The following is a 22539-nucleotide window of genomic DNA, read 5'->3' as shown; positions in this document are numbered from 1 at the left end:
TACAAAAATTTTGTGTCTATGGTCAATGAATGGTTGTTAAATTAGACTCAAATGAGACAGTGTGAAAAAGATTCCTGTAAGTTAATAATTACTCAAGATAATTTATCAAAATTTTAATGGTAAATATCCTTAAGAAGTTATTCAGTGGGATTAATCATAGATCATCAATCAAAACACCTATCACAAACCTATGAACTTAATTATTTCGCCACAACAAATCACTTCAGTACCTCAAAAGTTCATTTACCTATTTTAGAACTAACTTTCAATCCCAAGGCTTAATTCCTAATTGCCTTTACACATAGGTGGTACAAAGAAGTTAATCACAATAAAATCACGAAACTGTCAACTTTAAAACAGAGTAGATTATCATCTTACGCAAACCCTTCATTTTAAAGATAAAGAAAAATTGGCCTGGAGATACAAAATGTCTTGCCAGAAGTCACATACTGGCAGATAACAGGTTGGTGCCTACCTCAGGTAAAGAAAATATAATAGACAGGAAGGCTCATTTAATTTCAAGGTAATCATTTCTCTAATAAATTAACAAATCATCCTTGATTTTATATAAATAATCTTTCTGAAATAATTATACTAATAACAACCAAAATCAACTTTATTATTGCTTTCATTTAGAGAGAATAAGTAAAACTGACCAAATTTCCTAAGTTATTTTCTCTAAGTCTATAACATATACCTAAATCAAAATTCTAATTTTTAGTGTCAGATGCTAATTTTTTAAAATATGTGACTTAAAGAATAAAATTATTATAAAAAGGACTGATGAATTCAGAGGAGAAATATAAATTGTCATGAAATTAAAATTTGTGATAGTGTTAGGAAAATAACCATACCACTTTAGGATAAAATTTAGGTTGTTCAAAATGTTAATTCCTTATGATAGAACTTTTTACAGCTTCTCTTAAGGTAATGCTATTACTAATCCAACCAATTTCCTGAGTCTGAAAAAATATTTCACTAAAAATTTATATACAATTCTATTTTAAGGACAACAGTTTACCTTAACATTTGATTTTTTTGAGAAATTCACCACTACACCCCAGCCAAAATCATCTCCTTCATTCTTTACCTGAAAAGAAAGTAAAGCAAGAAAATAAGAATGTTTATGTTCAAAAAGGCAATTTAGATGTCATACCCACATTATAGGCTAGTAAAACTTTGTGAGTTTTCCTGATAAAATATTTTTTGAAAGATCATTGTTAAACTTAAGGAAAAAGATGTTAATCCTACAGAAAGAAATCACTGCCAAATATCACAGGCTTCTAGAACAGCAATAACAGGAATCTCTCAGTTGGCAAACAAATGTTAAAAATGATATGGTGTATTTGTTCTGAGAATATCTTTTATAGCTAATGAATTTACCCACGTCTTAAAACTGTCTGATTCTCAGACAGTATCTCAAAACTGGAAATATGTCATGCTAATTCCAAAACTGTCTACTTCAATTTTTACCCCCTAAAATGAAAATCATTAGAGATTAAAAGGCAATCAGATAACCCCCCTTTCTTAATCAGTGTGACGTGAAACTGGTAAAACAATATAATATAGATCAACTATTCTAGCAGGAATTATTTTACCAAGATAAGAAAAAAAAATTGAAATTTCATCCAAAAAATATTAAATATTGAAATATCTAAAATATCCAAAAATTTTATGGAAAAAAAAAATGACATACCTTTACCAAACGACCTGGTTGTAGAAATGGTAAGCAGTATTTTGGTTTGTGAATATATTCTTCAATTTCTTTACCCAATTTAGCAAGCTGCTGTCTAATCTTATAATAGATGACTACACTTTCTTCATTTGGTATTACTATTTTATTATACTGTTCTTCCGAGTTCTTTACCTCTGTAAATAAAAACACATAAACAACATCAAAAAATTATACATCTTATGTAAATTATACCAAAGATATATCTTTTTTCCCTACTACCACAGTAGGAAACAAATGCAGATTGCATAAATTAGAAATTTTGAGGAAAAGCTTCAGAGACAACCGTAAGGCATACTGTCGTCTTATTTCTCCCTTTGCCATAATGGTTCACCTTCTCTCTTTCCACAGTTTCCCAACTCACCAACTGAATCCTCAAAGTGAGCCTGAATTGACAGTGATTTTTATCTGGTGAGCTAATTCTCTCCTGTGGATTGGAGAGAGGAGACTATCTCTGAGAATTCTGAACCTACACTGTTGAACACAGCACTATCCTTAAAACTTTATATGATGGTAGAAATGTTCTATGTCAGCACTTTCTGATGTAATAGCCAGAAGACACTGTGTGGCTATTTAAATTTAAATTAATTAAAATTAAATAAAATTAAACATTTAGCTCCTCAATTGCACCATTTCAAATGCTCAATAGCCAATTAAGTGGCTATTGACTTCAGTACTTAAATAGCACAGACATAGAATATTTTAACCCTAACCTTCCTTAGAAAGTTCTACTGGACAGCACTATTTTGGATCTTCTAAATAATATGCCGCTTTAACTCTCTGCAAAGAATCCAGTTTGCTAATGTCACCAGGCCTTCACCACCTCCTAGGACTAGGTCTCTAAAACTGAAGACAGGCAATTCAACCGCAGTAATCCCTCTACTCAGTCAGTGGGCAAAATACTAGCCCCTTTCAGCAACTGTCCTTTCAGTTAATCTAACCATCTATGATGGCATTCCCTGCTCTAATTCTTGCATCTAGTGCTGACCTCCCTTCCTCACTCATTCCATTATGCCTCCTTCCCACTGTGAACAAACACTTACTTTTAGAACTCTCAGGGTGTTGTCAACAGAGTTCATTCATGAGTCCTCTCCTACAGAAGGTATAACCACTTTGAATGGCAGAAGGATTTTATCTTGCCTCATTTCACTCTTACCCCTGGACAATGATTTATTTTTGGAAAAGAATATGCCTACCAAACAACTCTTCACTATTCTTCCAATCAGTGAGGATTTCTCATCCCTGTGTTCAATTTAGTCTATAGAACTGAGGAATCAAAGTATAATCTTGGGGTATGAGAGGTGGTCCAGAATAGAACAAACAATATGCATTCAGAAAGCACCTCAAGAAGGGAAAAAAGGGCAAGTTACAGCATTTCCCATTTATAAAGAGATAGAGAACAACCACCTGGTGGCTGGTAGCTTTTTGGTTTTCATTAAAAACAGGCATAGGAGGGTTGCAGGGCAGAATGAGGAGCACAGATTAGCTCTATGGAATGTCTTGACTCCAGCTGAAACCCGAAGAGACAATCAGCAAAGGGTGTATGATGGCAAGGGCAGCTAACATGTGGTGAGGACTTTATAGCTGAAAAAGCAGTTTTTAAAATTATTTAATCTGATCCTCATAGTTTTTTAGGCACTCGATTATTACCAATAACCATGGCATTCTCTATTTTAATTATTAATGGTCATTATTAATAATAATTATTGACAATCATGGCATCATCTACTAAAGAAACTAAATGAAAAGATTAAAATTAGACCTGCATTTTTCTTTTCAGTAAAGGAACAGTGAAATCCTATAAGTTTTATGGCTCCTTGGAAAATCTATTGTAGATTCAGAACATCAAAATGAAAAACACCTCATGTATGTCAGCCATCTAAGTTTATTATAAAAATTAAAGCATGGTATTTGTAAAATAAACTTTAAATCTATACTTCCAAAGGTAACAGTCTACATTTTAATGTTGGTTCACTTAAGGTGATGAAAATAATACCAGGTCTCTTGAAAAGATTCTACATATCAATAGAAAAAGGAATTATACTCTCACAAGTAATAAGTGAAACAGGAATAAACCTCATTCAACACATATTCTGCATATCAAAAGCACAAAGGATAGCCCCTATCACCTCTAACCATCTCCTCTTACACTATATACTCTTTTTTGGTCACACTACTCAGCCCTGCAAACTACTTAAAGGTGTTGCAATTCCCTCATCGATTATCACTTTCATCACTTAAATTCTTACCTCTCCCATTAAAAGTGTTATGCTTTTGCTAGTCTTTCTATTTGCTGCTTCCATAATGATACTAGTGTACAGTGGCAACGCCAGGGGTCAGAGATTATGTTATGATCCTCTTAAAAGGTAAGTCAGTTAGAATCACTCTGAAAACAACAGTGACAACAGCTGGGGCTTTGGGAGACAAAGGACAGGGGATAGAGAAACGGTGGCAATATTTAAGTTCTTAGAGTGGGTAGCTAGTCTTGGTTAAAGTCCTATTGAGCAATCTGAGCCCAGCCACAAGTCCTAAGAAGGGCTTTAAATAAATGGGAAAATACATGGAGAGTTCTCCCTCTACCCTCTGCTATTATCTGGGATATTTTCTATGGAATTACAAAAAAAATACAATGTGAAGTTTAAAAAGCGGTTTACTAATTGTTCAAATACATTATTTTTGTAAAAAATGGGTGGAAAAAAACAAAAGTAAGTGCTCCAATGTGTACTATATTTCCTTCTTCAGGACTAATTTGATTTTAATACCCACTTAATTCAAAGTCAGATGCACACTGTACTGAAATCCTATGATATTTTCATTCTATTATTATATATTATTTTTGTGAGAGGTGCGGAGATTAATAGCTCCTTTAAAAACACAATTCTTTGAGAATAGAATCATACTTTCTCTTTGCTAAGGCTGCAGTTTATTATCAAGATAAATGGCATTAAATACAAGAAAATAATAAAATGTATTGTGATCCAAAATTATACATTTGTGATTAATTTTGAGGTTTTTTTTTTTTTTTTTTTAAGATTCAATAGCTTTGCTTGTGGAAATTTAAGTAAAGGTAAGTCTTAAAATCAGCCAGCTCAAGTTTTTGAAATTATTTTTTTCATCCCTTTTTTTTCATCCAGAGAAGTTATTGCATCTATTCTCATCATATTAAAAAGGGATGACCCATGTTTTAATAAAAGCAGCATGGCTAAAAGCAGGAGTCCAAGATTTCTAATTTCAAATGGTTACCAACCAAATGTGTAACTTTACATACTGGCTTAACTTCTCTAGGCCTTAAAAAAAATCTGTAAAATGATGCCAAAGCTCTTTTTAGCTCCATAGTTTGTAATGAAGCAGCCACTCACAATTAAGATCGAAGAAATTAAGGAAAGAGGAAATAATTATGATCTATTGTCCAGGTAAAGGTAAAAAAAAAAAGAGAGAGAATTTAATTCACTTGGATGGTCTAAGCCTTTTCTTCTTTTCTTTTCTTTTATTTTATTTTTTGAGGGGAAGGTAATTTGGTTGGTTGGTTGGTTGGTTGGTTGGTTGGTTGGTTGGTTGGTTTGTTTTTGTTTATTTGTGTGTTTGTTTATTTATTTATTTTAATGGAGGTACTGGGGATTGAACCCAGGACCTCGTGCATGCCAGGCAAGCACTCTGCCACTGAGCTATACCCTCCCCACCTTTTTATTTTTTTTAAGGGCACGTTATTACACTTCTTTTACTTGCAGCTACATATAACTTGAGTGAAAGTGCCATCCACTTGTGATAGAAAGATATCTCAAATTTGCGTGTACTGTTAAATAAATCATAGTACATTTATAAAATACAAATTATTATGCAGTCATTCAAAGGATACTTGAAATTAAATTTTAAAAAGCCAGAATCAGTGAGCTAGTGAATGTAAAGCATTTAACACAAGGCTAGGCATATGATTAATGTTTAACAAATGATATCAATTGTAAGTACCATCATTATTACTACCAAACTGCGTATCTGATCACGATTTTTAAAAATCTATATAAAAAATATGTATGAAAAATGTGGAAGAACCACTCATTGTTAACAGTGGCTGTCTCTGTGTGAGATTGCAAATGATCTTAAATTTCCTTTGCATCTTTTGCTAAATTTGGGGTTTTTTTTCCCCTATACATTATTTTTATAAGACTTACCCAAACCAGTATTTTAAATCTTTGCCTCAATTTTAGATTTTAATCAGCTCTATATGATGATCAGCCATAGTATCTTCTAAAATTAGAGATTAACACACAATACACAATTCTACTTGAATGTACTTACCAGGGAACAATTACTTTCTGGACTTTAGAAAACATTATCTTACTACTGAGAGCTAAAAATTCTAAAATCCATGTTAAAATATATGTTTCCTTAATCATTCATAAACATATGATATGGCAATGTTATATAATGAGAAAATGGTGAAAGGATAAGACTAATATACATGCTTCTTGCAGGTAAAATTTTAATACACCAGGTTGTTTGTTACATCCCTATTCATAAACATGAGTTATTATGTGATATGTCTCTAGCAATAAACCATACTAAATTTGAAATAACTACAGAAACTCATCCTGACAGTTTCCTTACTTTCACTTAAAGCATTCTAGTTGGTTACAATGACCAGACTGTAGTTCTTACTTTACTTTACTTTATGTAAGGACAAAGATGTGGCTTACCAGAAAAAAAAAAATTGGCCAAAACAGCCAATGTTGCAGTAATTTTGCTATTTAGTCTCCTATCTAAATGAGGCTGTTATGGTAATTTTATACTTACTCTCTACTACTCCTGGAATTGCTCTATAATGCTGAAACTGATAGAAGGATTTTTCCAACATGTATTCAGGATTAATTTCTTCTACTCGTAGTAAGTTCAAAACCATGTTGTAAGTCAAATGGAAAGCACTATTTAGAGGATCAGCTGAGCCCTAAGAGAGAAAAAAACAATGTTGGAGGTTTTTCAAATAAATTCACACAAATATTCATAACCTGTTAAACTGCTTAATAATTTAGTCTGCATTAGGGAATACTAGAGACATATATTAAGTTCTTTCCTTTAAACGACCAATATAAAGTGACAAAACAGTTGATCTTTGGGAAAATGAAGGGGGAAAAAAAATCACTAAATAGGACAGTTGCAGTTAAAATACTGTTTGCCAAGTATGTTTAGCTCTCTGCCTTCTAAGTACTTGACAGGATTACACATTTTGTCCCCAGGGGATAGGGCAAGTAAGTTGTAGTGGTGTATCACTTCCTGGCCAAGTATTTAACTGCTGGTGTGAAAAGCTATCTTCTTCCTTCTGGCAGTGACTGATAATGTTCAAGATGGTGGTCTCTCCACCAGCCCGAATTCCTAAACAATAATGATAAGCAAAACCTCCTCTGTAAATCTCCAAAAAACACATAAGAGAAACCGTTAAGTTACTGAGATTTAGGTTTGTTACTGCAGCATAACCTAGCCTGTGCTGACAGAGCACGCTAAATTTATTTCAGAATGATATGCAGATAAAAATTAGTTATCTTGAAACTCTCAGCTTCCTAGAGTAACATAAAACTGCTAATGTGTTTTCCACAAATTTACAGGCCATTCTTATCCTCACTTCAATAATTCCTCTTTCTCCTCCTAAGAAGGGCTAGCTAATGGCTAGAGAGAATAAAACATTTATCTACAATAGTGTGACTAGCTTGAAACAAGGCTTATATCCAAAATACTTCCTTGAGATCTAAACTTTTCTTACAATGTTTCTTCAGGAATATTTTTTTAAAAATGCAAATACTTCCTAAGGATAAAAATGATTATAGAAGAATGACCAAATTATAGGGAGACACATGCTGAAATATTTAGAAATGAAGTGTCACAAAACATGCAAATTTCTAAATGGCAGAGCAAAATACACAACTACTCTTAGGGTAGTCAGGGGCTTTTAAATTGAGGTCTATAAGCCAGTCTTATTACACTTAGAAATATAAATGTATCCACATAGGATTTTATGAGGAGAAGGAGCAGAACTTTCAACAGTCTCAAATGGTAGTATTCTTTAACTTCTAAAAAATTAAGAGCCACTCACTCAAGTGGGATAGTTAGTAAGTCCTTAAAAACCTTAATTTTTATCTACTTTCCTTGAAAACAGGGCCAAAGGGAGATGGGGAATTAGTACGAAAACCACATTCTTGAGGAAGAGAGGAATTAAAGACAACTTCAGCTACTTCACAATTTTGCAAAAAGACCAAGCCTCTACTATTCTTTTTCTTTTCTACTATTTACCTCCTTTAAGAAATCTGGGGCTTCAAAAATACAAATGTTTATTTTCAACCTCAAACTCTGCTTTTTTATTCTTAACTGCTATAGAATATACCTATTCTAAATTCAGTCACCAGAATTTCAACATAGCATTTTAACACTGTATCCAAGTGAGCCTAGGGTAACCACAACTTACACCTGTTACATTGATATAATTACTAATAGCCCTTTCTTTCACTATTACAGTATCCTAATTTGGACGCTAAATAATATGGCTATACAGCCAGCCTTCAGTATCCTCGCGTTCCACATCTGAGGATTTAATGAACCATGGATCAAAAATACTCGAAGGGAAAAAAACTGCAGAAAAATTCCTAAAAGCTAAACTTGAATGTGCCACGCAACATAGGCAACTACTAACATTTACATTGTATTTACAACTATTTACATAGTATTTATATTATATTAGGTATTATAAGTAATCCAGAGATGATTTAATGTATATGAGAGAATGTGCATAGGTTATATGCAAATACTATGACATTTACATAAGAGAATTGAGCATCTTCAGATTTTGGTATATGTAGGGATGCTGGGTCCTGGAACCAATCCCTTGAAAATACCAATGGAGAAATATATTATTATACAATTACCATTCAATCTTAAAGAAGAAAATTCTGCAATATGCAGCAACATGAATGAACTTTGAGGACATTATGCTAAGTGAAATTAGCTAGTCACAGAAAGAAAAACACTGCATGATTCCACTGATGTGAGGTATCTAAAATACTCAAATTCATGGAATCAAAGAGTACAATGGTGGTTGTCAGACTGAAGGGAGGAGTAAATGGGTAGTCATTAATTAAAGGGCATCAAGTTTCAAGCAAGAGATAACTAAGCTCTAGAGATCTGCTATACAACACTGTACCTATAGTCAACAACATATTTTACAACTTAATAATTTATTAAGAGAGCAGATCTCATGTTAGGTGTTCTTTCCACAATAAAATTTTTTAAAAAATTTTTAATGAAATGAAAGATGATATAGAACTTTACACTTTTAAGGTAACAAATCCAGAGATGTCAAGTAAATGAAATGAAAGAAATCTGTACTAAAGGAACCAGATGTTATTATTAAAATATTATGTCCTCATTCAATTCTTTCCACACAGAGTATGAGGAAGGAAAAAACTGTTTATTATATCTGACAAAATTTAAACAAAATAATAAAAATACTAATTTTTAACCTTGAGGCATCTTCTTTACATAAGCAATGCTTAAAAATGGATTTCCAAGTGTTTTTTGAAACTGAAAATAAGAAACCATACGATCACCATGACTATGTACAGATAAGTTTCATGTTCATGCATATAAAAACATACTAAAAAACTAGATATTTACCTATTTTTGCTTTAGCATACCTACAACCATATCTCAAATTCTGCACGCAATTCCTAAGTCTTAGAACTTGAACACAGTGTATTTCAGAGACACTGACCTTTGTATCTCTTAATGTGTTTTGAAGCTCTATTTCAAGTAGCTAATCAGCCGGAAGTTAATTTTATATTTTTAACTAATGTTTAAGTTTCCTATCTTATTCACAGTGTTCTCTAGGGATCAACTTAATAATCCCTTAAAACACTGAGGAGGAGGAAAGCAACCAGATCAAACTTCCTTGAGAAGATCTTCAAAACAAAATGAAAATAAAAATCTTAGACAATCCAAAACACAAATACTAGCAAGCAAAATGAACAGGTTAATTCAATATAAAGCTTATAAATTTTAACTTATTATTGGGATATTTATAATCTCTCAATAAGCTAAATTAGAATGGTAGATTGTAGAATTACTTTATTAAGCTACCTGGGCTTATAAAGGCAGAGAAAGGTAACTGCCCAAAATACTGATTATCATCTGCCCTACTTCCTGTTCTGATAGGTAAAGAGCAATTCGTGCAGTGGAGAGGACAGATGCAGAGGTATCTTAAATTTAGAGGACAAAGTAAACATTTCTGCCCTCTCTACGAATTCATGTCCCTCCATTGCATGACTTGCTTTTTTGCTATTAGAATGTAGGGTAACAAAATACCAGTACTTTGAGCAGTCACCTTCTTCCTCTTTCCTAAGCCCAGACAGTTTAGTAAATTAACTCATCCACTCAGAAAGTATTTGAACAGACACAACTAACTTCGATGTAGTCCTAAAGTATGTTTCTTTAATTTCTAGTGAAGGCACAGAAAGTTAACTCGGTTACCTTAAGCAGTTGTTTCCCAATTGTTGGGCTCATCTTTTCATCTACCATGAGAATTACAATTCCTCTATCATCCATTCCCCTCCTTCCAGCACGACCAGACATCTGAATGTATTCACCAGAGGAAATCTGAATGAACATATTAAAAAACGCAGTTTAGGAGAAAATCTGGTAAAAAAAAAAATTCTTCAAATTTTTATCATAAAATACACAAGCACAAGCTATACATTCCAAAAAAGGAAACATGATTCAAAACATGAATTTCTAGGAAAGTTTAAGTAAAAACACAAAAATGCACAACACTTGAGAATAATGTTGCAAAACTAAATTTTAGCTCCAAAATTATCAAATAGCTACAGAGAAAGACTGGTTAATTCACCAACATAGAAACATCTTTGAGCTACATATTCTGGAAAACAGCGAAGCCCAAGAAAGTAAACAACGATTCAAATTCTACTAAATGCCAGTTCTGAGTTGATCATAACACATTTTTAAACTTCCAAATGAGATTAATATAAAAATAAACACACACTAAAAAAGCCCAATTTTCTACTTTCTCAGTATATATCCGTGGCATTCAGAAGAGTTCATTCATCAGTAAAAACCAGCTAAGGGAGAAAGATTAGTAAGTATCCCGTAGATAATCTTTTAGGGTGACACTGAACCATCTGAACACTGGGTAAAGTTTTATTTGTAAGTGCATATATACTTGTTTTCCTGTAGAAAGGGTCCAGTCTTCAGATTCTCAAAAAATAACATGACTCAAGAAGAGTTACAAACCACTATGCTAACTAGAAGGCATATTACTGACAGCATAAAAAACAGACTAACAACCTGGGAGCAAGGAAGGCATCAGAAAAAGATAACCAAAAAAAAAAAAAAAAAGCCAACCCTAAAGATCAGAAAAGAACGTTTCAAAAAGGCAGCCCAATAAAATCTCAACAAGGCTCAAGAGTATCATTACATTATGACACACTATGATTTTTGGATTTCATAATTATGATCTTGAATCAAGAAAAGGTCATTTTCTTAAATTCAATCATCCACTTTACTTCTTTTCATTACCCTGGAGTCCATGGGATGCCAAGGAGAATGTAAAGTCATGAAAGACATTTATTTTCTTGTGGCACCAATTTTATTCAAAGAATTAAGTAATTTCAAACAAACAGACTATGAAGAACTTTAAAATTTACATGAACTTAAAACAAAACATATGAAAGGCATTTAACTGCTTTATAATTAAAAATTACATTCTACATGAGTTAGCCTTCTTTTGATTTAAAAAAGTCAGAAGTTACAGAGATTTCTGAAGGCTATGTAAAAATTTCTAAAGAGAAATGGCACTGCCTCACTATACTTACATTTCTGTTTTGTTTAGCATCCAACAGATTTAAAAATAAAACAAATCGAGAAAAATGTTTTGCCTTTAAAATTCTACCATGGGAGTTTTCAGCGTTTGATGATTAATAACTGCTGCCAAAAACTTGTTTAAGCAGAAACAAATCATCATTTTCAAGAACAAAAGGTACAGTTGACTATTTACAATTCTCCTCAAACACCATATTATGTGACTCTTTGGTTTGCCGTAAGTACTCAAATTGGAATCTTTCTTCCTCCATCTGCTTTTCATCCCTGCGATGGTCCACTGCCTGGCTGGTAAATATTCATCTGCTCTTGTTGCTCAGTTTAAGGACCGCCTTCTATGTGAAACTTTCCCTGATCCCTCATATAAGTGACTTCTTTCCTTATGCTTTATCCTTCCTATATATACTTCTCAGAAAACATAACATAAATTTTCACCTGCTACTAGGTCTCTTCACAGGAGGGACTGGTTTGGTTTTGTTTTCAATTTATCATCCTCAGTACCTACTGCTGTCCTAGGCCCATAGTTTAAGTTTGGTAACTGTCTTGCTGAATGGGTTACTCGCCTCTGGATTAAGGATTTACTTTTACTCCAATTCACAATTTCATCCATGATCCCAATTTCCTCTCCTCTTTTGCTTTAGAAAAGACATGTGCAAACCTGTTAAAACCTTTATTTAAAACCTGAAGAGTTAAACAGTGAGCTACAACTGTAGCCACTATAGTAGAGGAGCTTTAAATAACTTAAAGAAATAAAAATTCTAGATATATTTCAAATGTGTTAAAACATTCATTATTCATTTGCACACTTATTTCTCATCACCAAACTCTTTCACTTAGTTTACCCCGCATCCTCTTGCCAGCTAAAGGATGAAGATGTAAAGGACCTAAAATTTAACCTTGATGAATTTCTTTTATTACTCAGGTACAAGTTCTTGCGTATTTAGAACTGAAAATCTCAAGCACTACATGAGCCAAAATCAACTTAGGTAAAACAATTAAAGCTAAAAGTTATTTTAATATATGAATTATTTTACCTACCCATCGAAAATCCTTCCCATCAAATTTTCGGGCATTCGTGAATAAAACAGTTCTAGCTGGCATGTTAATTCCCATAGCAAAAGTCTCTGTGGCAAATAAGGCCTAAATGAATGAATAATTATACAATTAAACATTTATTTTAAGCTAGAAAAACTATTTTTATAAATAAAGTATTCAAGTATAAATAAATCATTTTAAAATTAGTTAATGAAACTCTATAAAAAATAAGGCCTGCTATCCCCAGATGTATTTTAGTATTTTATATACAAAAATTTTTCAATTTACATGCAATTAATTTATATTTATTATAATGAAGTTATATTATAATATTTAATGTCCCTTGCATCTCAGAAATTTATAATCAGGGATATAGTCTTTCTTAAATTTCAGTGGTAGTAACTTAGAGTAGACTACTGGTATGCATATGACAAAACTGGTTAATAACATGGTAGTATAATCACTTTTTTTGTTTAAAAATTAAATTACACATTATTTGTATGTATGCTAGTGGCTATTTTGGGGAATTCAAGGGCAACAGTGGTCTTTAACTTTTTACTTTACGTGCAACAGTTCTGTGTGAATTTTACAACCCACAAATATTACTTAAAAGATTCTTTAATAAAATAGGCCTCAACAAAACATGCAATCTATATGAGAACATCAACAGGGCCTACTCAGACACAGGTATAAATAGTGACCAATTCTCTACCTAAAATATTTCAAGTATGGTATTTTGGGTGAACAAATTTCTTTTAAATATCCTACTTAGTGATGAGGTTCTCATGACAAATCTCCAATCTGATGTTTAAAATTCCAATCTGATTTTTAAACATAAAATAATTTATGAGTCATGTAAAAGCTTACGACTACATTTTGGAGTGTTTCCCATTTTAACATCCCATTCTGGGTACAGACATTGATAAATTTAAAAATTAAATTAGAATCTCTTTGGTGTAAATGAGAACATCCTAAATAACTTTCATAAGTTTAACCACCAATTCTCCTTGTCTTCTCTAAACTGCTCCTTCTAATCTGTGTACAGAAAGAAGTCCACTTACAGGATCAACTCTAGGTCTGATAATACTCTGGAAAATTCTACCCTGTATTCAGTAATGTTACCATTTCTTACTTTAAGAATAGGAAAAGAAACATTTTGCCTACAGTCTAAAATTTGGGAAGTATAACACCATATATAAAAATCAAGTTCATTATCTAAGTCATTCCACATGACCTACCTAAAATAACAATAACAATAAAAAGTTGCGTATAAACAGGGTTTTTGATAATTTTAAAACTATTCACACAATTTTAGGGCATAATAAATAAAAATAAAATCATACCTTTATCAATCCTTCAGAAAAGAGAATTTCTATAGTTTCTTTCAAAATAGGAAGTAAACCACCATGGTGAATACCAATGCCCCGCTTCAAGAGAGGAAGAACATGTTCAACCTACGATTGGAATAAATTTATTTTACAATGATGTGAAGAAAAGAACTTTTAAAATGTTAAACTAACAAATTAAGAAAAATAGCACAGGAAACTATATTCAGTATCTTATAACAATCTTTAGTGAAAAAGAATATGAAAATGAATGTATGTATATATACACGATTGGGACACTATGCTGTACATCAGAAACTGACACGTTAACTGACTATACTTCAATTAAAAACAACCCAGAATATATAGACATAAAAAAGAAAAATGGATAATCAAGAAAGAATGATGTTTAAAGAAATGTTATATAAACTTTTCAGAAAAAAACAAAACTGAAACTCGTATTCTCACAGATTATTAAAACACAATATAATTCTGTCCCAGCTTTCTTTAATATGAAAGGCGTATTTTAAATAAACTTTACAAATGCTTTGCTTCCTCATTCAAATTTTTCAGCATCACTTCATCTTCTCCAAAAAAATTAAAGGTTATGAGGGCAAAGTTTCTATCTGCACAAAATAAACTTAAAAAATCCTGGCCAACTAAAACCAAAAGGAAATAAATAATTATAAAGAACATTTAATATAAATATACACTTTATCTAAAAACAAATGAATTATTGAAGAGTTCATTCTCATTAACACTATTTTTTTAAATTGAGGTATAGTTGGTTTACAATGTTGTGTTAGTTTCTGGTGTACAGCATAGTGATTCAGGTATACATTTATATATATGTTCTTTTTCATATTCTTTTTCATTATATGTTACTACAAGACACTGAACATAGTTCTCTGTGCTATACAGTAGGATCTTACTGTTTTCCTACTTTATACATAGTAGTTTGTATCTGTAAGTACCAAACTCCTAATTTATCAGCCTCCTTCCCCTCTGGGAACCATAAGTTTGTTTTATATGTCTGCGAGTCTGTTTCTGTTTTGTAAACAAGTTTACTAGTATCATTTTTTTTAGATTCCACATATAAGTGATATCATATGATACTTGTCTTTCTCTGACTTATTTCACTTAGTATGAAAATCTCTAGGTCCATCCATGTTGCTGGAAATGGCATTTCATTCTTTTTTATGGCTAAATAGTATTCCTCTGTGTGTGTGTGTGTGTGTGTGTGTGTGTGTTGCAACTTCTTTATCCATTCATCTACTGATGGACATTTAGGTTGTTTCCATGTCTTGGCTATTATAAACAGTGCTGCTAAGAACACTGAAGTGCATGTATCTTTTCAAATTAGAGTTTCCTCCAGGTGTATGCCCAGGATTAGGATTGCTCGATCATATGGTAACTGTTTTTAGTCTTTTAAGAAATCTCCATACTATTTCCCACAGTGGTTGCACCAAATTACATTGAACCTACAGTATATGAGGGTTCCCTTTTTTGCACACCCTCTCCAGCATTTATCATTTGTAGGCTTTTTAATAATGGTCATTCTGACTGGTATGAGGTGATACCTCATTGTAGTTTTCATTTGCATTTCTCTGATAATTAGTGATACTGAACATCATTAACACTGTTAAGTGCCATTAATTCTACTATTAGAAATGTGGTAGGAAAACTAAGATGTATAAAGACATGGCTTAGCCCTTAGATACTAATAATTCAGCTGGAAAGAAAAATGACAGTAAGATTTTGTAAATTAAATACTATTTTAAGTGCCAAGAAACATGATATTGCAGTCTTATCTTAAATCCCAGATAAATCAAAGCAAACACTTGTAAGCACAGTATGACCTTCTAATTTTTCTTTTCACAAAACAAAACTTTATTCATATAGTACTAGTTTAGACTAAAGCATTAGTTCTCAGGTTTGGATGCACATTAGAATAACCTGGCGAGCTCCTGAAAGATTCTAATGATTAGGACACCCATTAGACCAATTAAATCAGAATCTCTGGGAGTGGCAGTGAGGCATCAGTTTACTTTAGAACTCCTCAGGCAATTCCAATAGTCAAAGGAAAACACCATATTAAAGCAAAGTAGACATCAAATGCCTCTCTAAATATACAATTTTCATTAGGTGTGCTCTACTGTTGTTTGGTAGCTTTACGAATTAAAAAACTGACTTAAAACTAGCACTAAAAATTTTGTAGTATTAGGAACAGAAGCAGTAATTTCCAGACCGTGCTAGCTTTCAGAGAAAAGTTCCCTCAAGGCAGCAAATTTTTCCTTTTGTCACCTTTTTAGAAGTTTAAAATAGAAATCAAGGTTGCAGTGCACAATGCAACATATTTACTACAGTGTGCAAACAGGGCAGTAAAATAGTAATAAAAGCAGGAAATACAAAGTGAATTATGCTACCTGTTAATTAACTACCCATACTTAATGACATTAAATATATACCTGCGGGAGCTTTTTATCTTCATCAGATAAGCAGTCAATTGCGTTACTGAATACTTCTTCAACCATCTTCTTCTCTTCATCTAAGAGAGAAAAGCCAAAGGTATATCAGTATCTCAGTGGTGAGTCAGTGATACCAAATTTCACACACTGCAAAGAATAAGAGTCTATAAAGAGTAAGAGTCAGGATTTAAGATATAGTCAGAAGGGCAAGGAGATAAAATTTACTATGTAATTATTTAATAATTACGCCTTTCAAAATACATCTAGCAGACTTAATCCATGAATAAGAGTACTATAAAAATAGAAACAATAACTACATTAAGTGTCTACATCCAATACTGAAGTCTAACAAAAATAGAACACAGGGATTATTATTACCCACTACTGAGGAAAGTGAGGCTTAGAGCAAATGATGCGCACTGGTATTAACTGTCGGATCAACAATCCTGAAGCCTATGCTCTAAACAATTACATTGCTCTCCTGTACAATGTCTATTAAAAGATAGTCAATAATTACTTGTTGACTTCACCAATATATAACTATGAAACATTAAGCATATCCATCACTGGTAATTTTAAGAAAACATTTCTAAGTAGAGCAATTCACTGTCAAAAAGTTAAAATACTATTGGCTTTATAAGGTTATATGCGTTATCTGTCATCTGTTATTTTTACCCATGGATAAGTAAAAATTAGCTTTAAAATACCCAAGATTAGACCTGTACACCTTGATAAAGAAAATAAGACAACTGAATTTGATTTTGGATGACTAAAGATATTATTTATTTCTCACTGTACAGAATTAGATACGTAAAAGGCTGACTGTGCAACTTCACTGGTTATTCAGCAGGCTGCAATTTTTGCCTGGGCAATGCTACTATCTAGCTGTGTGACTTTAGGTGACTTACATTTACATTACCATATGGGAATAATTTATTAATCTGCTAGAAGGTATTGTATTTTATACAAAAATTAAACCCTAGTTAGGTAAAGGGCAGGTTTTTCTGGTTTCAATTTCTAGAAGAACGAAGCATAACAGAAGGTAGTCTGACTAAGAGACTTACCTTAAGTAGTTAGATAGAAAACCACAGTAACCAAGGAGCTATGGCAATGAAGTATAAGAAGGTATGTATGAGTCTGGTATTTCTTAGTAGGGCTCTCTGGATTTTATATAGAACAATGTACATATCTTCCAGTAAAAGACAGAAGAAAGGGAAAGAAATGATAAATTGGGGGCCTCTTAAAGCTTTTACAGATGTGATGAGTACCTACTCCTGTAACTGTAAGATGAACTGCATATCCTAACAATACACAATAGATAATGCCTTATCAGAAATACATTTACATTCATTTTCACATAACCACATAACATTGAAATTATACTGAAATTACATAGTACCTGTGTTGAAATCTAATTTGGTCATTTGAAGTGCATAGGCTTCACAATCTTTCTTACTGAAACTGAAAATAATTACAGGCTGAAAATTTCTTTCCATAATCATCTTCACAATCTTGAATACATTTGACGGTCCTGCAAAGAGGACATAAACCATACCCCAACGTTAACTCAAATGGATCACAGACAAATGTAAAATCTAGAACTATAAAACTCTTAAAAAACATATAGAAGTATATCTTCATGATCTTGGGTTAGGCAAAGCATTCTTAGATATGATACCAAAAGTATAAACAACAAAAAAACCCAGATGAATTGGATTTCATCAAAATTTAAAACTTTTGTACTTCAACAGAAACCAACAATAAAATGAAAAGACAACTCTAACTCACAGATGGGGGAAAATATTTGGAAATCACGTATCTGACAATGATCAAGGATCCAAAATATATAAAGAATTCTTATAATTCAACAACAAAAAGGATCTAATTTTTGAATAGGCAAAGGATATGAATAGATATTTCTCCAAAGATAAACAAATGGCCAATAAGCACAGTAAAAGATCCTCAACATCATTAGCCACCAGAGAAATGTAAATTAAAACCACACTGAGATACTACTTCATACTCACTAGGATGCCCATGATCAACTACACAGATTATAGTAAGTACTGGCAAGGGTGTGGAGGAAATGGAAACCTCATAACCCTTCTGATGGGAATGTATAATGGTACAGCCACTTTGGAAAATAATTTGACAATTACTTCAAAAGGTTAAACACAGAATTACTATATGACTCAGCAAATGCACTCGCAGGTGTATTCTTATGAGAAAAGAAAACATGTGCATACAAAAACTTGCAGCACACGACTGTTTACAGCAGCATTAGTCACAACAACTAAAAAGTGGAAGACAACCTAAATGTCCATCAACTGAAGAATGGATAAATAATGTATGGTATATCATACAATGGAATATTTTTTGATCATAAGAAGGAATGAAGGGCTGATACATGCTTCAAACATGGATGAATCTTGAAAACAAGCAAGTGAAAGAAGCCAGTTGCAAAAGACCATATATATAATGATTTTATTTATATGAAACATACAGAAAAGAAAAATAGAAACAAAATAGATTAGTAATTGCCTAAGGTTGAGGGGTAGTGGGGAAGAGGTTGGAAGGAAATGAAGAATGACCACTAATGGGTATGGGGTTTCTTTTTGAGTTAATGAAAATGTTCTGAAATTAAATAGTAGTTGCACAACTGTGTAAATATATTAAAATCCATTTAATCATACACTTAAAAATGGTGAATTCTATGGTATGACTTGTATCTCAATAAAAAAATTGTTTGCATAATTCTGTGAATATACTAATAACTACTGAGTTACATACTTTAATGGGTGAATTGTAGAATATATGAATTATATCTCAATAAAACTCATATCAGAAAAAGAGATCAACCTTTATTCATCCAATTTTATCATTCTGTATCTAGATCTTTAACATAGCTTCCTGAGGAAAAAAAGTTAAAAAACATAAAATGTAACTTGAAAATATATGTAAAATTCTCTCAAAACAAAGTACCAAATTACCTTTTGTTCCTCCTTTCCGCCCCTTTTGATCTCCTTTTGCCAAATCACCAGCATCCCGAAGTACTTGCATCGCAGTATTAAAATTATCTTCTCTGAAGTCACCCTGGAATTACAGATATTTTTCTATGTAACTTAACAAATACCTAATCATAATCCAAACATTTTTCATACCTCAAAACAAAGCTTCTTCAAATAATAACTTAATATAATAATAAAACTGGGAAAAGCGAAATATATCTGAAATGTGTCCATAGCCCCTTATTCTCCAGGCATTTGAAAACAATGGAAAATGAGGGAAATCTAATTCATGCATTTAAAAAAAACACGAGTCCCTGGGATTTCAAAATGTAGAATAGATAAACAAGATTATACTGTATAGTACAGGGAACTATATACAGCATCCTGTGGTGGCTCACAGCGAAAGAGAATGTGACAATGAATGTATGTTATGTTCATGTATAACTGAAAAACTGTGCTCTACACTGGAATTTTACACAACATTGTAAAAGGACTATAACTCAATAAAAAAATGTTTAAAAAATAAAATATAATAATAATTAAAAAAAACATGAGTCCTAAATATAATTTTTGAAAGAAAAATACAAAAAACTAATAACTTTGGACCATAAAACTATTTAAGAAAAAAAATGGATCTGTTATTCTTACCTAGTTTAAAGAAAAACAGGTATAAACAGCAAGGTATGATATTATAGATGTAAGAATGACAATTACTCCCTTACATTTTCATCAACCACAAGGTGCAGACCATCTCCCCCTGCTGGAAAAATGTAGTGCTGCAATGGAGTAGGCCGATAATCTGTGTAAATTACATGGCAAGGCTGTAAAGACAAACAAACAAAAAAATAATTAAGCATATATTTTGTTTCTTCAAAATAATACCATGTATTTGACCTACCTAAAGGATTCTGAGGAGATAAATCTTTGAATTCAATATTTCAAAAAGAAAACACTTTTTAAAAAAAACTTTAAAAACCAGGTAAGAAAAAATTTGGAAAAATTAGGTCTATCAAATCATACTACCATCTGTTCAGTTTTACTAATTCCCTAATCAGGGCCAAATACATGATTTGAGTTTCAATAATGATCTTAGACCCATACCCTATACCTATGATGCCATAATTAAAGATGTCTGTTTCTATGGAGCAGTAATAAGGTAACACAGAATGCTCCCTTAAGTAAAATGGAACTTTTCCACCCCACAGAAACTTTTCAAAGCCTGACTAAAGCAGCAGGTTGATCTAATTCCTTCAGAAGATCCACTGGGTTTCTATTCTTCAGAAGCAACATGTTTTACAAAAACATCATTAGAGAGCTTATAGATAGTTAAACATAAATTTGTGAGGGTTCTTGTGTAAAGGGAAAATAAGGACAGAAAAATAAAACCAAGAAAAAGTTTAGTATACATGAACAAATGCTTGTTTTAAATCCTTTAATGCTGTTGATATTGGACTAGAAAAGTAAAAAGAGAAACAAAGTCAATGAAAAGTCTGCATTTACATGAGAAAAATCAAATCACATGCTCAGGAGATGCCCAGTTTTTTCCTTATACCAAGGTCTTAGAGGAAATTCTCTATTGTGTACTCATGGTTCACTGTACAATGCAGTAGTTTCCAAACCTGGCAGATCATCAGGATCACCTTGGGAGCTTTTAAAAGTTAGAACTTCTAGGCCCCTACTCCCAGAGGTTTTCATATATTGGGTTTGAGATGGGACCCAGAAATCCACACTTAAAAAAAAAATAGTCAGTTGATTATAATAAGCTTGCCTGATTTGAAAAGTAGTTTCACATTAAAATGTCTTGTTTATTCTAGGCAGCACTAGGAACAAAGTATAGGACATAGTAAGGCCAACTTGCAACATTTTAAATACTGAAAACATCAAAAAAGAGAAAGAAAATACCTGTTTATGTAAATGGCAAATCCATTCAGCAAACTGTCGGGCATTTGGAATGGTAGCCGAAAGAAAGACATAGTGAACATTATCAGGAAGCAAAATAATAGTTTCTTCCCATACGACACCACGCTCTGAAAAATACAAATATATCTTGGAATTCAATGTCACTTTATTGATAAGAATCTAAAATTGTTTTCCTCTCAAGATCAATAATTAGAAATGCAGATGACTTTACACAAGGATATTTTTAGCCACAGACCCTTATTGTAAACTACTTTAGTTCTTACACTGAATTTATCTAGTAGAAAGTCAGCAGACTAAACCACCATAAAGACAACGTACTTTGAAATAACAGCAAAAAGCAGCTCCAAACTGAATCTTTTTCAAACAGCCTAACAAGAGTCCCATGACAATGGAAATAGTATTTCCACTTTGAGAAACAGAAGTTACTGGCTTATAGAAAGTCACAGTAACAAATTTCATAGAAACATCATTACTATACCATACAGCATCTTTCATCCAAATTACCCTCATAACCTCTAGAGATGAAAGATTTGATGAACAGCAAAACTCTAAGTCAGTTTTATTAAAACAGAAAAATTAGTTAGAAAATTTCCCCCCAACAAGAACAAATCAATACAGGATTCATGATTTAATAACCAAAACAACTCTGTTCAGAATTTAATCTTATAAATTTGTTAAAGAGTAAATGTTTAAAGAGTAAAGGATTTCTTAAGTTGTATTACTTTCACTATAAATAGAGGTTAACAGTGCTTTAGCTCAAATAAAAACTAAGTTTTAAGTGTGTACATGCACATTAAACACTTAATTTTAAATGAGTTTGTTAATCTTCATCCTCCAAGAGCCATCCAAAATTCCAAGTACACTTACTTTTTCCATTACAGTAGTTTAACAGTTCAAGTAAAGGGATATTTATATTTTATTCTTTTTGGCCATTTTTATTTCATAATCCTCACTGTATTTTTTTTTTTTTTACTATACACATGCATTTCTTAGTTTTCTAAAAACTAAAATAAATAAAAATCAAGAAACTGTAGGCTGTAAGTTTTGGAAATTCCTTAACATTAGTTATGTTAGAGAACTCTATTAAAATCAAACTAACCCCATTTTTAAATTCAAATTTGCATTTTCGCATCCAGAAATTGTTACTATTTAAGAAGCTGTAACTGAATCAGATCCTACTG

General features: G+C 32.1%; 1 protein-coding gene and 1 non-coding gene across 4 annotated transcripts in view; both read right to left on the bottom strand.

The window, feature by feature from the left end:
- Positions 1-22539, bottom strand: part of MTREX (Mtr4 exosome RNA helicase) — an 87875-nt gene that overhangs the window by 40534 nt on the left and 24802 nt on the right. For all 3 annotated transcript variants that reach the window (XR_004316819.1, XR_004316820.1, XM_006185932.2), the window contains exons 8-18: positions 21341-21465; positions 20161-20259; positions 19421-19523; positions 17830-17961; positions 16431-16510; positions 13981-14091; positions 12641-12742; positions 10241-10366; positions 6524-6674; positions 1697-1869; positions 1022-1090 (exon numbers count right to left, since the gene is read on the bottom strand). Coding sequence is in view for 1 of the 3 variants with exons in the window: in XM_006185932.2 (XP_006185994.1) it covers positions 1022-1090; positions 1697-1869; positions 6524-6674; positions 10241-10366; positions 12641-12742; positions 13981-14091; positions 16431-16510; positions 17830-17961; positions 19421-19523; positions 20161-20259; positions 21341-21465 (1271 nt within the window). In the remaining 2 variants the exon portion in view is untranslated. The remainder of the gene's footprint in view (positions 1-1021; positions 1091-1696; positions 1870-6523; positions 6675-10240; positions 10367-12640; positions 12743-13980; positions 14092-16430; positions 16511-17829; positions 17962-19420; positions 19524-20160; positions 20260-21340; positions 21466-22539) is intronic.
- On the bottom strand, positions 5336-5407 carry TRNAA-GGC. Its single transcript has one exon. It is a non-coding gene; the product is annotated as a tRNA-Ala (tRNA).

Source organism: Camelus ferus, chromosome 3 (genome assembly GCF_009834535.1).
Source record: "Camelus ferus isolate YT-003-E chromosome 3, BCGSAC_Cfer_1.0, whole genome shotgun sequence".
Taxonomy (NCBI): Eukaryota; Metazoa; Chordata; class Mammalia; order Artiodactyla; family Camelidae; genus Camelus; species Camelus ferus.
This window is presented reverse-complemented; position numbering and strand designations above follow the sequence as displayed.